Here is an 18500-nt window from a genome sequence, read left to right on the forward strand (position 1 = left end):
GTGGGGACTCATGACTAGAAGGTTACACATGGGGACCGTAATTTCTAAATACAATAAAGCAATAATTTTAAGTCAGAGGTGTCAGGAATAATTTTTGATCCCAAAAAAACATATTTATTATCAAAAAAACTTAAGTTTAAAAAGCTTCATTTTTGTCAGGTTTTTCTATTCTGGCGGGGACGTCACTATTGTGTCTTACCACAAACCACCATTGGGTGTCACTATTATGAATTATCTATAGATTATCTATTTTATAAGAATAATAAACCATTATAAGATTAACAACTAAGTTTAAGTTTAGACAATCATTAAAGAGTTGTTTAAAAGGGATAAATGTGTCTGTATTTATATATTTTATCTTGCCTTTCAGTAATTAACCATCAACTGTATTTGAATAGACCATTTCTGGGGATGTAAACGGTGGAAAAAAGCCTTACCTCACCTCCTGTTTAACACATCTAATTTTCTTCAGTTTTGAAAATCTGAAAAGGTCCAAATGATAACTAAGACAAGTCATGTTTTAAGACAAGCAGGATATGTTCATGGAGCATTGACACCATGGGTATCATGGTCTTTGCTAAATAATAATGATCTGTGCATACTGGAATCCACTCTGAATTAAAACACCACATGCCTGGCATTCATAATGCTATATATTTCTATCAATATCAGGCTTGTAACAGCACACAAAACTCTGGAGAAGATGAACAGATCAAATGCATCACTCTTTTATTCAGTATTTAACACTACTTGCACAATATGCAACAGGCTGCGTAAGAATAAAATTGTGTCATTTCAGCTCGGTGATTGTTTACATTATCTGTATTTGTGAAACTAAAAACTCAACACAGCTGACTTTTTAATTCTCTAAAACACTTCACTTGAAAGTACTCTTAACGTACTGAAATTTGTTTTCTAAGCAACAAACACAAACTTGTTGCCTTCAACAGGAAAAAACATCCAGATAAAGGCCCTTTCCCCTTTTCTGTTACATTTTTCGCTTTAAAGAATCAATACGATTCTTAACATAAAATTTGACGCCCTCCCAACTTCTCCCTTGAAGTGCTGCTGGAGAGCGTTCAATACACTCCATACACTGAGCTTTACCAGGAACCTGTCCAGACCTGATGCTGTCCATCAGAGTCTTCTCCACAGCCTCAATCTCCTCTGGAGACCACTTTCTCCGGGGGTTCTGTGACAGTCCTGAATAAAACAAGAGTAATTAGTAATTGTGATTAGTTAAAAGTGACTCAAAACATCGACACATTTTTTGATAAAATCATGGTTGAAAATCTGTCAATTCTGGCACGTTTACATGCATGTCACCAAGTAACAATGGGAAACAAAACTGCTGGTAATTCAGTCAATATCTAAGATAAGGACAAAAATGACTAAACATTTCATTTATTCAGTTTTATTGGTCTTAATCATAAATTACTGCATGGGAAATTGGTGACGGGAACTTTGTACTGGACAAGCCTTCCCTTTCTTTTCATGTTTAAGCCTTCAGTAGATACTGGTCTGAAATAGGTTTTTGCTAATTAAAAGCTGCACATATGCTTGAATCATATTGGCCCAGGGTGACCAACAGCAACACATCTAAAAATCTAATAAGAGCTTTTGTAAATGTTTTTATCCAATTCTGACATCTCTAGCTGCACTGCAGTCTACAGGAGTTTTGTTGATACTTTAATTAGACCCATTCACATTGCAATCATACAGTGTTTCCTTCTTGACAAATTATGATTTCCACGATGCAGAAAACAGACAAAAATCACAGAATCCAGTCATATTTTGGATGGATACATCAAACGTAGGTCAATATGGACTATTGTCTATGAATATTAAGCCGCAAAAATGCAGTGTTTTATTGGACAAAACTGTCTAAGAAGAAACCACTGAAATGAAGACTTTGTCCATTTTGGATCTATCTGCCATGCTGCTGTAACAAATCTCCATCAATGCAGATCACTGAAAAACACACACTTTCTATACGGTCGTGTCAAACCTCTCCAAATTTCAGCTCCACATGAAAATCAAGGGAATTCTGTTGTCATCAAAATGTTTTTTTGTGCAGATTCCTATTGAAATTACTTGATTTTGACTGAACTTTCACAGAAAAATGGAAAGTGTGACCTATTTCATAAGACATTTGAAAATAGCTTACTCTTCGTTGTGTGTGGTTCCTCCAAGTCCTTGCCTTTCGGCTGCAGTTGTTTATCAGTCTTGCCTGTTATAAACAAATGAGCAAAACTGAAAAGACTTTCAATATATGCAATATTCAGTAATGGCATAGAATACTGACTAAATGGTTACCAGTAACTGTGTCACACATGTATTTAACAAAGATTAACAGGTGAAACAACAACAAAAACATCTTTTCACTTCTCTTCTCAGGATATACAAATATAATATAGCATGTACAGGTCCTTCTCAAAAAATTAGCATATTGTGATAAAGTTCATTATTTTCTGTAATGTACTGATAAACATTAGACTTTCATATATTTTAGATTCATTACAACACAACTGAAGTAGTTCAAGCCTTTTATTGTTTTAATATTGATGATTTTGGCATACAGCTCATGAAAACCCAAAATTCCTATCTCAAAAAATTAGCATATTTCATCCAACCAATAAAAGAAAAGTGTTTTTAATACAAAAAAAGTCAAACTTCAAATAATTATGTTCATTTATGCACTCAATACTTGGTCGGGAATCCTTTTGCAGAAATGACTGCTTCAATGCGGCGTGGCATGGAGGCAATCAGCCTGTGGCACTGCTGAGGTGTTATGGAGGCCCAGGATGCTTCGATAGCGGCCTTAAGCTCATCCAGAGTGTTGGGTCTTGCGTCTCTCAACTTTCTCTTCACAATATCCCACAGATTCTCTATGCTCGTTTAGAGAACCTTTTCATGATATGCTAATTTTTTGAGATAGGAATTTTGGGTTTTCATGAGCTGTATGCCAAAATCATCAATATTAAAACAATAAAAGGCTTGAACTACTTCAGTTGTGTTGTAATGAATCTAAAATATATGAAAGTCTAATGTTTATCAGTACATTACAGAAAATAATGAACTTTATCCCAATATGCTAATTTTTTGAGAAGGACCTGTATAGGATATAAAAATAATAAAAGCACTGTACGGAATTTAACTCTTTTTACAAGTACAACAATATCAGATGTAGGGCTGGATTTAATCGATTAATTCAAATTTATTTTATTTTTTAGAAATTAAGGATTCACAATTTTTAAATAAAAATATTACCAAACGTGTGACGCGCTCATATCGCAAGGCCTCATTCACATAGAATGCACTTGTGTTGATAAAGATGTGCCGCGTGCAGAGGAATAGGAGAAACATGCAAGAATATGGGAGTGAATGTCTTTTAAGTTGAGCGCTGTTTAGAATGAGCAGCTGATGCGAGCGCAACAGTTAAACACATCCATGGTTACACAGAAAAAAACAACAATGGAAACCTGTAACTGCTGTATGTCTGATATTTCATGTGACAGACTGAAAGATGCATTTATACATAATAATAATCTACTGGTGTTTTATCTTCAGTCATTTTGAATTTGAATTACCTTGACTTTTGAGATTTATTTTAAAGCATTTTCCTCCTATTATATCTGAACATAATAAGACAAGTTTGAACAAGATGTAGTTGTAGTTCATGCATCTTTTCTGTAAAAGATACTTTAATATTTACATCATGTTGACAACTTCATGTGGTGCACCTGGATTAGAGTTTGCTTTAAATAGAGGATTAATAAAGAAAACGATCATTTGAATCATGTTGTAGTTACATTTTTTAAGTTGACTAGTTAAAAATCGTAAAAAAAATCTAGAATCGGTCAAATGGTCTAAAAATTAAATCGCATTACCTTTGGGTGGTTCTTTATTTTTGTGTTGTCCAACTCCAGCAGAGGACTTCTTTGATTTATCTGGACACATAAAAGATTATTCAATAACAACTCCTAAATATCAGCAAGCACACTCAATGTTTTTCTTCCAGTAATATTTAGCCTTTTCTAGCTTTCCCATCGTTCCCTTTCAGACTGTTGTGAATTAAATTAGATTAGTAATAGTGAGAAAGTTTAATTGTTCTCCAATAATGCCAGCAGTAACAGTTTAAATACTCATTTAATGTCCTGTACACGTTCAGAATATGTTGCCCATAATGCGTTTCTAGACTGAGAGCATGCTGGACGGATGAATAATGAACGACGCGTGCGCACTGCACTTCTTGTATAGACATTTTTCTGAACGTTTAGAACGATGCTTTATATTTCCGGTCTCTGTTTTCTACTCACATTTACATATTTTCCGAGCTGATATAATATAATGTGAAACCAATTCAAATGATTTTAAAATCACGTGGCGCCGTTTTTCATCACTTTACAGTGTTTTTGCAGTAAAGCACCTGTCATAGTTTAATGAGTGGGAAGATGACATGAAGCGACGCGAGGTTAGCTGCATTGAAAACACATCTGTAGTGAACAGGGCTCTCTGACCACAACAGTGGACAAAGGTTTGCTACATTTTGATTGGATCTTGGTGGACTAACATAAGCAAACTGTCCAACGCCATCAGATAAAGATGCCAGGACAACGGCCAGACACCTCTTAGAGGGCAAGAAGTTGTTCTTCCATCATGTTTGGACTTAATGTGTTCGTAACATTGCCAAAGGTATTCTGGTTGTGGTTTGGTAAGTGAATAATGCATTGGAAAAAGCTTTAGTGACACTTTTCTGAATGTGAGTTTGGACAACGCAAATACGGTTCACAGGAGGAAAGAAGGCCTCTGATGGAAACAGCCAATCACAGCCTGGAAATGGAGAAGTGCCAGATTGCAATCTCCTTCTCATCAGAAAGAGATAAAGGTACCTTCCCAAAAGACACTCCATGTTCTGAGTCTCCGGCCTGTTACAGGGAAGGCAGCAACAGAAACAAGCGATCTGAGTCTCCAGCCTGCGGGGTAGGAGATAAAAACAGAAACATCCATGTTCTGAGTCTGAGTCCCATAAGGGAAGAGACACTAACAGATACCAAGTCCTGAGTAACAGATACGACCACATTCTGAGCCTCCAGCCTGCGAGGAAAGAGATACTCTACGTTCAGACTTCAGAGTCTTCGTCCAGCGAGACAACAACAGATGCAGCACGTCCTGAGTCTCCATCCTAGAGAGCCAAAACGGATCGACCAAATTCTGGGTCTCTAGCCCAGACGGGCAGAAGACACACAGACATCTGCAACAAGGTTAAGCTCCGGCGAGCAAACCTTCACTTCAAGGTACCTTTGCTTGTGTGTTCCAGGCTAAGGACCTTCTGCACCTACTCCACGGCCACACCTGCATGTTCCAGATTTTAGGACCCTTTGGTGCTCCAGGAGATCAGCATCCTCCAGCACTTCATGTTCAAGGCTGTCGAAACGGATTCCTGCTCCTTCTCCACTGCATTATTACCAGCACAAGCAGTGGATGAAATCCCCACCACCGGACTGCTCACTCAGCCACAGAGCACATAACCCTCACCTATCCAAACCTCTTCCAGAGACCTTGGCAGTGTTGTGTATCAGTATAGGATTTTTCTCATTTACATTAAATAGCTGATATAGCTGATTGCAGTAGATGACAAATAATGTTCCACGTATTTGTTAGATGCATAATAAGGTTGTGAATGTACAGCTCCTGATCGGGGTGAGGGTCACAGGATTTTGTCCACAGAATGATAAGAGCAAACATTATTTGAACATTTTATTATTTAACACCCAGTATTTTAACTTAAGCGCTGCATACAGCTCCGGACATGACAGGATTTCTGGAACGCAAAACAAGTGCTTTAAAGGAATTCCTTAGTTTATTACGTTACTGTGGCAGCCAACAACAGCACAGCTTAACCCTCCGCACATTTTTATATTTAGTTATATTGAAAAAGTTTCAATTCAGTCAATCTTTTTATCGTGTTTTAACGGATTTCTATGGAGACCGGAAAACGAGAGCATCCAAACGGAAGTTAGAATCCATCATGGAGCCGCTCACTTACTCAGGAAAAAGGTCTATAACACTGCACAAAACCACAATAAACAGCTCTTTTGTTTTTAATTCAAGTCGTCACTGGTCATTATTGCCTACTGAGCAAAGGCGGCACGACACACACTACATACCTGCTGAATCTGAAGGTGAAGGTGAAGGTGAAGCATCATTTTCGGTCATTTCTTTCTCGTTCTCAGACTCTGATCCATCACTGTCCATCAGGACTCTCTCTAGAAAATACAGCAATCACATAGACAAAATAATCAGGTAGCAAACTAAACATTTTTTAAACAGCTACATTCAACAAATGTCTATAATCGACAGTGGTGTTCCTGCTGAGCGTGCGCTGCTCTGTGTCAGCTGCAATGCAACGATACGTCTTCTACACGTATTTACGCTTTGATTTGAACGCAAACAGCGTATCGTTCCATTGCAGCTTTTACAGCTCTGGAATGGCATGGGGTAAGTGATTAATGCCAAAATTTTCATTTTGGGGTGGAGTAACCCTTTAAAATTAGGGGTGCGAATTGGCACTGGTTTCACTATTTGTTTCGATTAAGATTATCATGTCAACGCTTCAATTCAATTCAAAATCACCATGCATCAGAATGCAACGCATCCTCATTTTTCAATATTACTGCACATGGCTACTTTTTCATTTTTCGATTTTTTTTCTCCCACCACTAGTGTAAATGAGTTTACTTATTTATTCATGCCTGTTTACCTTGTGGATCAATCTGGATCTCATCTAGGTTCTTTCCTTTAAAGTCAGACAACTGTCCTCGTTCCATGGCCATAAGTATTTTGCTGATCTTCGCCAGCTGTAATGTTCCTTCGGGCAGGCGATAATACTGGCGATGGACCCTGATGTCGTGTCCTAGGAAGTCAGCGAGGTCGTCCATTTCATTGTCCTTTAAGTTGAGGACCTTGGACATGGTGGCCATGTGCTTCCTCAGTTTGGTGGAGGATAATGCAGTTGGGTGTTTTGCTCCACAGCTTTGAGCGATCTGACGAATAACATCCGATCCTCTGAAGTGACTGAGTGCTTGTGGTCTTCCAAACATGAACACATTCTCATCGAGCACATCACAGTTGCGGCGAGTCTTCACAAGCAACTCCATCGATGTCACCATATCTGGTGTGAGAAGAATGGGGACCTTTCGTCCACGTTTGCCTCTTATTTCAATTCTCTGGAAGTGCTTGCAAAGTGACTTCTCAAGGTCTGATAAAGCAAGCTCTACATCTGGATGAGTCGATGAGGTGTCTCTCAGTATAAAAGCATTGAGGGGCATCTTGGACACCTCTCCTTCCCGTCTACGATTGAACATTATTGCCTGACAGAGTGTCACCTTTGCCAGTTCTGACCAGTTCTTGATGCTTGGTTGTTCTTCGAGTTTTGTTTGATACTTCTTACTCTGGCTGTCAAGATACTGGTGCATTTTTTTCACATCATCAGCAAAGGGAAGAAGTTGTGGAGAGTTCCATTTTGCTTCACTCAAATTTCGGAGGGCCTGGGATGACACACACTCACTCCATTTAGTGTCGCAGATTTGTTTGAAGGCCTGCACATTGCTAAGGGCATTCTTATCACCGGACATCATTGCCTCACATTCAATAATGTTAGCCATCTTCTTGAGGTTGTGCCCTAACTTCAGGGCTAAAGATGGTGCTTTGTACGTGCTTGTTTCCTCATTTAAGCCAGCCACACTGTGAACCGCTTCAATGACATGAGGGAAATTAGCCGGGATGAAGAAATCTGACACCTCCTTCAACTTGCTGTTCTTTCCTCCTTGGAGGACCAGGCGGCCTGTCTCACGCATCTTTTGTCTGATATATTCATGTTTTGTGACATCATGGCCATGCTTATTAAAGAGATGCTGCCCTAATTTTAATATGATTTGCTCTTTGCGGACCACATTTGTTATCTCATCCTCATGCATTTCATGCACCATTTTCCAAAATCGTGCATTCACACCATCTGGAACTGGTTCAGTATACGTGCAAAGCGACTGAACTCGAGTTTTTCCTGGCTTCATTCCTTTGACTTTCTGGCTTAGGTGGCATCTCTGCATGTGTCTCCACATTGATTTCCTTTTCAGGTACGCTGCACAGTTTACGCAGTGCAAGTAGTCCCTTGGTTTTACTGGTGCAACAGATTGCTGTCGGGGGATTACAAATCCTTTTCCCTCTTTAAGCACTTGAGCATTATGAGAACGGGTACCTTTATTTCTTAAAAAACTCAGGTGCAGTCTTCGCTCTTTAGAGCCTTTTGGAAATGCAAGCGCTCTTGCCACTTCTGGCATGTCTTTGTGCTTCGATTCTAAGTGGCGCGCCATTTTACTGAAAGGTTTGAAGCAAAATAGGCAGTAGAACTTCTTGTTGTACAGTCTGCCTCCGTCTTCTTTCTTCTTCAGCATCATGACTGTAACTTCAGAATTATGAGGTGAAGAGGACCTGCTTTCAGGTTCATCAGATAAGGAGGATTCTCCGGTATTGTTTTTGTCCGATGAAGAGGATTCTTTGCTTCCACTCTTAGCCAAAGAACAAGAACGTGTCAGACGCCTCCTTTTCAGTGGTCGAGATCTTGATTTTTTTGACATTATCTTTCCTTTACTTTTCTTGTTTCTTGCTTTCTTTTTTGCTGAACCACTCTCTTCCTCTGCTGAAGTGTTACTTTCAGATTCTTCCTCTGTCTCTGGTATATATTCTTCCTCACTGAGCTCTGAACTGGACAGATATTCTCCAAGCATTTTTCTGTTAAGCTGTGAATAAAAGCTACGAGTTAGAGGTCTTGATCAGAAATGCCATGGCCGACAACATATTAAAGGAACAAGCCACTATTTTTGAAAATAGGCTCATTCTCCAATTCCCCAAGAGTTAAACAGTTAGTAAACATTCAGCCGATCTCCGGGTCTGGCGGTAGCACTTTTAGCATAGCTTAGCATAGATCATTGAATCGGATTAGACCATTAGCATCGCACTCAAAAATGACCAAAGAGTTTTGATATTTTTCCTATTTAAGACTTGACTCTTCTGTAGTTACATCGTGTACTAAGACTGACGGAAAATGAAAAGTTATATTTTCTGTGCCGATATGGCTAGGAACTATAATCTCATTCCAGCGTAATAATCAAGGGACTGTGCTGCCGTACCATGTGTGCAGCAGGAGCAGTGATATTACACAGAGTCTGTGGAAATAGTCCCCAGCTTGCAAGACACGCTCCCTGTGCAAGCAGTTGGTCACATTGGATATGTTGACGGAAGTTATCCTATTTTTATTACGCCTGCTGCACTCGTGGTACAGCAGCACAGTTCCTTCATTATTACACCGTTATTATAGATTATTATTGTTTCATATGTGCAGGACAAAGGGACACTTTTCATATAAGTATGTTAAGATAATAAACTTACGATTACGCTGTCAGTTCTTAGGAGCTCAGGTACAGTGTCCGTGTCCTTGTCTGGAGTGGGGTCAAGGGTCACGGTACAATCACTACCGTCGGAGCACTGATGTCTTTCCTGAAAAATGATCAGAAAAATACACTCAAATGCACATTTTTAATGGCAATTCATTTTAGCTCGGAAAGCTGTTTTAGCTGTGCTTCAGTTAGTACAATGTTAGCCAAAAATGATCTCCTTTCACCTTGTACAACACAGATCGCATCAACATTCTTGAAAACAGACGGTTACCAGAACTCCCCAACATTTCTTTAATCAGAACAAGTAAAAGAGTAAAAATCACCAGGCTTTATTAAAGCTTTATTTTGGGCGTCCCGTGGCTCACCGTCTAGGGTACCTACTATGTCTGAATCTAACACAGACCCTCTAATGCAAGCTAACACGTTAACAATTTGTGGACCAACCGCTGACTAGAGAGACCTGCTAACTGAAAACGATAAGTTTGATGTTATGATAACTCAAAATTAACTTAACAAACATAAGACTGACCTAGCAAATGAAGCCATACAAAAGACTTAATACAACTAACCTTTGTTTTCATGCTCTGATATAAATATAAAGTCTTCTCCTCTTCATCATTTACAGTTTTTGTGTACGCCTTCATGTATCGTTCTTCACAAGCATTGTGATGCGCTCTAAGCTTCTGGAGGCGACTCAAGTGATGCTTCTGAAACTACAAGACAAAAAAACTACGTTTTAAAGTTTTTTTGGAAGCTTTTCTTTTGCTATTTATGCTACCTTCAGAACTGAACCTTTAAATAAGGACTTATTGTTGACAGCAGACACAGAGGTGAGCCACAGGAGATTCCCTATATTACACTAAACAACTCGTTAAGAGTCAAATTAGAAATGGATACAGTATCCTGCAACACAACTGTGTTTGACTGTAGGGTTCAGGTGCTTGCCTGACACAAACGTCTGCATGCTTGCTGGTGCAGATGGGCTTTTGTAATGGCTTGTAGGGCTGTGCGATTTGGGGAAAATATCTAATTGCGATGTTTTTTTTGACAGATATTGCGACTGCGATTTGATTTGTGATTTTAAATTTGCAAAGTCAAGCTTCAGCTCAATATTGTCAATAATGTGCAGCACAGTATGAGTATCGTTACCCTGCTGAAAAAAACAAAAAACAAAACAATAGAAACCATTACAGAAATTCTTATAGTTTCCCTAAAAAACATTACAAAATTCCTTTTTGTTTTGGGCATTATTCCAATAGGAATTACTGTTGTTCTATTGGTTGCCATTAGGGATGGGCGATATGGCCTAAAAAATTTATCACGATAATTTCAGGTATTTATTGCGATAACGATACAAATGACGATCTATATCATTAGAATGTAAATATAATACATATGAATAATTCCATGCAAATGTCAACCTTACCATGAAAAAATTAAGTTTTTACCAAAAGAACAAACCCCTGTTTGAGTTGTGCGTTTAGGTCTGTATTTTACTGCATTAACGTGCTTCAATAGAAATTTGAAGGAAATCGCTATGTTTATCCCCCACATATGAGGGGTGCACCTATAGTAAAAATACATTTTCATTCGACTGTATTTCATATTTTGAAATGAGATATCAAAGACTGCCCATTTTTAAATTTATGTCAACAGTAAGTATTTTGTAGAAAGATGGAGGCCTGTCTGAAAAGTAAATACACTCACTTTGTCTAAACAGCGATGATTTCTGGATTTGGTCTAGATTTATGACGTCAGGACGCTTCAGCGCTGTCACGTCCGTAACGTTTTAAAGATTAAGTTAATTTCATTATATAGTAATTAATACAATTAACTTGAAACTTTCTGTACAAAGCCAACTTATGGCCATGCTAATTATGATCAACAGCTCATCTCCATTAATTGCTCTTATCAACCATAATAATACGTGACGCTTCATATTAAATCATATGCATACTGGCATGCATGTTGCTGATGACTGAAAGCCTGTGTATGGCTATACTGCTTTGATCTGTTTCAGGCTTTCCATATCATAACATTTTAGAAATTAATTCATTGTAATATCTCAGAAATTGCATATTTAACGAGAACATCGTGGAGATTTAGCTGCTTTGCTGTTTGGGTCAGAAATGCACAGGCGGACTGAAGGAAAAATCGCCAAAACTATTTTAAATGTCATATAATGTTCATTGTTAATATTATTATCTTATTTACACTTGTTATGTGTTTCAAACTAACTTGTGTCGCCATCTGCGTTGCATTCATGCAGAGAGCAAGATTTTGCGTGTTCGGCGCGCGCATGCTGAGTGAGACGCTCAAGAGATGTGGGCTACATCATTCTTATTTGTCTACTTTTTTTTTGGTTTGGTTTTATTTGTATCATTGCATGTTAAAAAATAATTCACTATGTTATGCAGATGCAAAATGCTAGACTGCGAATAAGATTAGCTACAGTTTCACATTTTATAAATATTTGAACAATATATTCAGCATATTTAACAACCTGTTTTGTATCTTTATTTAATGCATAAGCGATTTATTAAAACAAGTTTATGAGGCTATGCTCTAGAGTCTAGACTATTATTCATATTCAAGTGTTTGTGCGGAAAAGAATGCGCATGCATGACAGGGAGGTGCTCGCGCGGATCACTTGCATTTTTTCCTGATAATGAAACAACTTAATAATAATAATAATAATAAAAAAGAAAACTTAAAATTGGGGCTCCTCACATGAGAAATATATCTCAGGGTTCTACGCTTAATTTTCTTTTTAGGAGCACTTGTGCCTTGAGCGCACTGTTCACTCCGCACGTCAACAGTGAATCGGGCGCGCACAAAACTACGTCATCAACTAGACTTATCGTTATTATCGTGAGGAGACAAATTGTTATCGTGAGGAGAATTTTCAACGGTATATCGCAAACGATAAGATATCGCCCATCCCTAGTTGCCATCTGCTAGATTACATCCCATCAATAGAATGCATTAAATACCAGCAGACACCATTATAGTTTACATCAAAACCAATACAATTCCCATCGTAACCCTTAAATACATTACATTTTCTTTTGTGTTTTGGGAGGGGGTCTACTGGCTTTTTTTTTGTTTTTCTGCAGGGAAGATTATAATGGCATTACTACTTTTACAGAATTACTGAATTTCACAGGAAAGATTTATTTATTTTTTATAAATAAAGAACTGTATTTGTTTAGTCAGTTATTAAAGTATTACATGGGTTGATTTATTCATTTTTAAGTATTTGAGATTTTAAGAACAAGTGGGAAATGTGCTGAATGTTTTATTTCATCCAAGTGAAATTATCAAGCAGTTAGACTTAATTTACATTAGTTTTAAACGCGGAGCCAGGCGCGAGTGGACACAGGTTGTGCGCGTGCGTCAGGCCTCGTCCATATTACCAGATGCGCTCGTGAGAGACTTGCGGAGCAGAACCGGACGCCAGACCGCGAGTATAAAGAGCATTACGAGACAGGCTGCGTGTAACCGGCTCGTCCGTGAGACGTGTGAGACGCTCAGCGTGGGGCAGAGCGGAGCGAGTATGAGAAGCATTCAGAGACACGGCTGTGTGCGCGCTCTTCTGAATTAGCCAACATGCCGTATAAACTTACTTCAAATTAATCTGTTGGGGAGATCAAATGTGTAAGATAATGTTGATGTAGCCTACTAATAAAAACATCTAAAGATGTATCTTTTATTCTCCAGGACTGAAAGCAGAACCGATAAGGGAGCTCTTGATATGCGTTGTGACGCAGCTCTTGCAAATGACCTTTTTTGTTCGTTTTCTGTCATTTCGAGGCTGAAGTTACATACGTTTTTCTTTAGTTTTAATTTGCCTAACTTTCGATCGGACCCTTTTTAGATGGTGGGTGTTTAATCAGTTGGCTAGAGCAGTGCTGATCGGGGGGAACGGAGGTCACTCTGTTGGTCAGTAAGACTGTCACTCAAGGCTGGCAGTCATGCATATGCTCTGGAACGGAGGAATAGCACGTCCACATCGCAGGCTTTGCAATTAGCAAATTGCAACGTCTCAAATCGCGATTACGATTCTATTTCGATTAATCGCACAGCCCTAATGGCTTGGGAGAGTTTAGGTGTTGAATAATCCAGACCTGTGAATCACTAGTGATCTTCTTTTCAGGACCGTCTGCCACATCATCCGCTGTAATTCACAGAAGACAAAAGCTTGTTTAGGTTCACAAAGAACAATGCCAGGCTGTTCAAACGTTTGTAAAATATTAGAGAAGACACTAGAAGTTCATTTTCACCAACAATGAATGCATGTAAAAATAAAAATGTAATATTTCAGAAAGGTATTTTTCACAATAACATAATCATATGTCTAGTCCTTTTAAACTGATTAATGCTACCACACCAAATAGTATGTCATTTGAAAGCATTTCAAATATTTAACAAAAAAAGTACACATATTGAATTGGTTTTTGAAATTAATTTTTTTTTAACTAAAAGCAGCAGATATAATTAACTACTTGGTTTACTTTCTACAGATGATCTCTTCTCTTTTTAAATAAACCCGTAAAGAAAATTTATAATCATTATAACAAAAAAATGCAGGTTTCGATTCCAAATTAAAGGCATAGTTCACCCAAAAATTAAAATCAGCCTGTCTTTTACTCACCTTCGAAGGTGTAGGTGACTGTTCTTTCAGACGAATGCAGTCGGAGTTATATTAAACAGTGTTTTTGATCTCCAAGCATTAGAATGAAGCATACGATTGTTATTCCAGAGGATGTTTCATCCATCATAAATCATGGGTCACACGGCTCCGGGGGGTGAATGAAGCGATCTGTAGCGATCCCGTACATTGTTGTAATAACAATATCCATATTTAAGGACTTATGAACACTTTTCTCTCACTTCCTCTAACCATAGCCGTATGCCTCTAACAGTCAGACCGCAGACCGGAGTCCGCTGGAGCGACACGCTCGTGTGAACGCGTGTATGACCGTCACAGGAACTGACAGGAAGTGCTTCAAACTTCTTAAATATGGATATTGTTATTACAGCAACTAGGGGTGGGCGATATGGCAAAAATATCATATCACGGTTTTTAGAAATATCACGATTTCACAATTTTATCACGATTCTTTGTCATGTTGCTTTGACTATTTTGTCTGAGCAGCCTAAATAATTTCCCTATTATAAAGACAAAGCCTTTTAAGGTAACAAAATATAAAAAGAATGGTGGATATTTAGGCCAAAGTGGGCGAAGATAAAAAATATGTAATTATTTTATATTTGTTATTAAAAATAAGAACAAAGATACACATTACAAATACCCATAATATACAAATAAAACAGTGTTTCATTTTCAGGTACAATAGATGTATTTAGCAGAGCATTCAAGAAATTGAATGAACAAATATAAAAATAAAACACTTTATAGATTGATTCCTACTAAAGCAACTGTATTATTATAATTTTTTCTCGTTGTGTTTTGTTGTTTTAACATTAAAGAATAAAAATGATGTCATCTGTCTGTCGATTCTGGCATAGTGTATTATATTTATACCATCATTTACTCAAAAGTTGTTTTAAACCTGAGTGAGTTTTTTTCTTCTGCTGAACATAAATGCTATTTTGAAGAAGATAGAAAAGCAATCAGTTGCTGGTCCTCAGGGACTTCCATGGGATTGTTCTTTCTATCAAAGTCAATGTGGACCAGGAACTGTTTGGTTACCCTCGTTCTTCAAAATATCATCTTTTGTGTTCAGCACAAGAAATTAATAGAGGTTTGGGACAACATGACTGAGTAAATGACAGAAATGTAATTTTAGAGTGAACTATCCCTTTAATGACAGCTGACAGCATGTTTAGTGTCCTGTCCCTTTAAGAGCTGCACGCATCTAATATACAGACACGCATCTGCTTCTCTCTCAGCTGTTTACTTTCATTTTAGAGATAACCAACTGAGTCTGTATGTAAACCTTGTGTGTTTTGACAGTATTAGCGCAAGATAAGTTAGTTCAGTAATCAGGCGCTGTTAGACAGGCCCTAGTGCGAGCGCTTCGGGGGTACAGGAGGGTGTGCGCTCTCGTCAGATGAGAGTGAATGAAACGTTTATCCAGTAAAGGCTTTAAAACACGCAAATACTGTAGTTTTGTGATTGTGAATAAGTGCAGTGTCCTGTGAGAGTAACTCTACCGCTGACTGATGTGAATGTATGTGGTGTTGTACAGTATATAGAGACGGCGGCGCCAGAACTGAGCTGATAGAATATGTGCTGGAGCACCATACTACCATATTTCTTCAAAAGCAGATCGTGGACACATTTTTATCATCCACGATCAAAGATCGTCATATCGCACACCCCTAACAACAACGCACGGGATCGCTACAGATCGCTTCATTCACCCCCCGGAGCCGTGTGACCCATGATTTATGATGGATTGAACATCCTCTGGAATAACAGTCGTATGCTTCATTCTAATGCTTGGAGATCAAAAACATTGTTTAATATAACTCCGACTGGACTCGTCTGAAAGAAGAAAGTCACCTTTGTTTGGGGACACTTCATTTCTAGTGATTATCGTTGATTTGATTACACAGATCCTAATTAAACTAAACTGAGCTAGACAATGACGTCTCTGCATTCAATAATGAAATGCCTTTAACTGAAAATTGAGTGTTTAATCTCTATTCTCCTATTAGATACTGTTAAGTGCTTTGACACAATCTGCATTGTTAAAAGCCTTGAGACTTCCATTTAAACTGACCAGTAATTAATTACTAAATTCTTTACCTATAAACAAAAGATGTGAGATTGAAAGCGTACGTCACGCTCATCCATGCACTCGATAGAGGAGAGTATGAGGGCTATGTTGGGTATTTATTTTATTTCAAGGTTGTGCTCTTATAAGCCTGGGTTACTCTGGCTCATAAAGCTACTTTTAATTCTAAGCTTGAAGAATAATTTTGAGTAATATTTGCCACACTATAAACTTGATGAGCTCACCTGTGCATCCAGAGCTGTCCTCCACAGGTGACTGGATACCAGCTTCATCTTCCTGCAAGCACAAGTGTGACAGTCACTCAAACATCACGATCTAACATTACATTACACTCTACTTTAAGCTGCAATCGTGTAATTAGTCAATATATTAAAGTATTTCATATTGTGAATTAAGGCTAGATGTTTTCAGAACAATTTGACAGAAAATGGCATTTTCCAGTCTAGAAAACTGCATTACAGAAGTAGAAAAAACTTGTTCTGTATTTATTGAACTTGTCTCTTGCATATTTTACACATAATGGTGGTGTTTTAGTGGGCCAGTCATGAATCCAGCCTCAGACCCCCCACATGGCTCTGCACGTGCAGGCCTCTAATCAGACTCCAACACCAACTACACATATCGCTTCAGACATTAGTTTACACATCAAGGTCAAAATATGTCCTTCAGAAATAGCATTAAGACAACATAGCATTCAGAAATAGCATTAAGACAACATTTTAAAGTAAATGAAGTTTATAAGTGGATTAATGCTAAAACACACGTTAACCGTGCGATTCTAACTGTGGCCTTAAAACATGATCTTAAGACTTATAAGAATCCACAGCCCTAATTAATATATTATTGTTAACATTACTGTCATTTTGGTACATTAATCTATACTTTCTGCAAAGCTGCATTAAGTTTATGTTGATTGTGAAAAGCGCTAACGCACAGAAATAAACTGACGTCACTTTTTATGCTACGATATATGTCTAAACAATACGTAAGTTACATGAACAGCACAATATTATATTGGGGTCATGCATAAACTTACTTTCCCGTCGTCCATCATGTGTGGTCCTCCTCGCGGTGTGTGGAGCATCTCTGAGGCGGGCGCAGGTGTGGAGGAGTGGGGGAGGGGATGGTCGCGGTGGGGACGCGCGTCTCCGCTTCTGTGTAACGCGCCGCTCCATTACAATACGACCATTTCTCTACACGACTTTCCTTTGTGTTTTTCTGGGATTTCTGTTTTCTTTGCAAATCGGTGAATCAGCATATTTGCTCTAACAAAATAAATGCATTTTCCAACCTTGGAGATTTAATGACTCAACTGTTTTTTTGTTTTTTTTCAAATAAAAAATGACAGAACCTTGATATAAAAATAAATTTATAGCCTATTACATTTTACATTTAAAAACAACACATGAAGGAATGGATCCAATTTAGAACTCCCTTTTTATGATATTAATAAAAAGTAACTATTACTAGCGCTTGTAATTATCAGACCTGATATTATTTGACCCTCTGAGAGGAGATAAAATAAATAAAATAGGCCTGAAACAAGTGAGGCTTGTCTTCATGAGACCAAACGTGATCCTGAAGCCTCTACTTGAGGCCTTGTTCTCAGATGGTTTCTGACTAAGTGAAGACCATTTCTAGACTGAGGTGTCATAGATCCACGAACCTGCGTGTTTCTAGCTATTTTAACACAACACAAGAAGCAGCTTGAGTTGCAGCTAACATTAAATGACTTTCATGAATATCTTAACCAAACGTGAACTTTTGTTGGACTCTTAGAAGGGACTGAAATTAAGCGTGTGAAACAGAATGGGAGTCAGAGCTGTTGTTCTTGTTGATGTCCTTAGAAATTGTCTATATTACATTTTTTTACAATTGCAAGGACACATTTCTCAATACTTAGGTCACTTTTTCAAAACTCTTCACACAGCGAGTCTATGTGGGCTATCATTTTTATCATTTGGCACAAAATGCATTCATTGACCAAATCTGTCAAATTATATGAATTCCTTTATCACTTCAACACAAACACCACCAAAACTTTATGTAATATACAAGACAATGTGACGTTTACATAATGTTTTCAAAACTATTCAAAACCTAGCACAGTACAAAAATGAATAAGCCAGAACTGTAATATCATATAGAAAAATGTTCTGAATGTAAAAAAATCTAATGTTATCAAAGCAGTTGCTGTAGCGGAACATCTTCACGTGTTAGTCTTTCACTTTCATTATCTTCTATACAAAGGAGGAACACTTAGGAATAATGTTGT

At 37.9% G+C, this 18500-nt stretch overlaps 1 protein-coding gene across 1 annotated transcript; it reads right to left on the bottom strand.

Annotated features, from left to right (window-relative positions):
- Positions 1–710: 710 nt before the first annotated feature.
- LOC306863024 (uncharacterized protein) lies at positions 711–17296 on the bottom strand. The gene is made up of 11 exons (XM_079406170.1): positions 17262–17296; positions 16450–16501; positions 13586–13635; positions 9451–9558; positions 8463–8801; positions 7739–8225; positions 6764–7696; positions 6171–6269; positions 3891–3950; positions 2168–2230; positions 711–1203 (listed from the first exon to the last, which is right to left on the bottom strand). Exons 1-11 carry the CDS (start codon positions 17277–17279, stop codon positions 989–991), a joined length of 2424 nt encoding a protein of 807 aa, XP_079262296.1. The 5' UTR covers positions 17280–17296; the 3' UTR covers positions 711–988.
- Between the last annotated feature and the right edge of the window lie 1204 nt (positions 17297–18500).

Source organism: Barbus barbus (assembly GCF_936440315.1).
Source record: "Barbus barbus genome assembly, chromosome: 44".
NCBI lineage: Eukaryota > Metazoa > Chordata > Actinopteri > Cypriniformes > Cyprinidae > Barbus > Barbus barbus.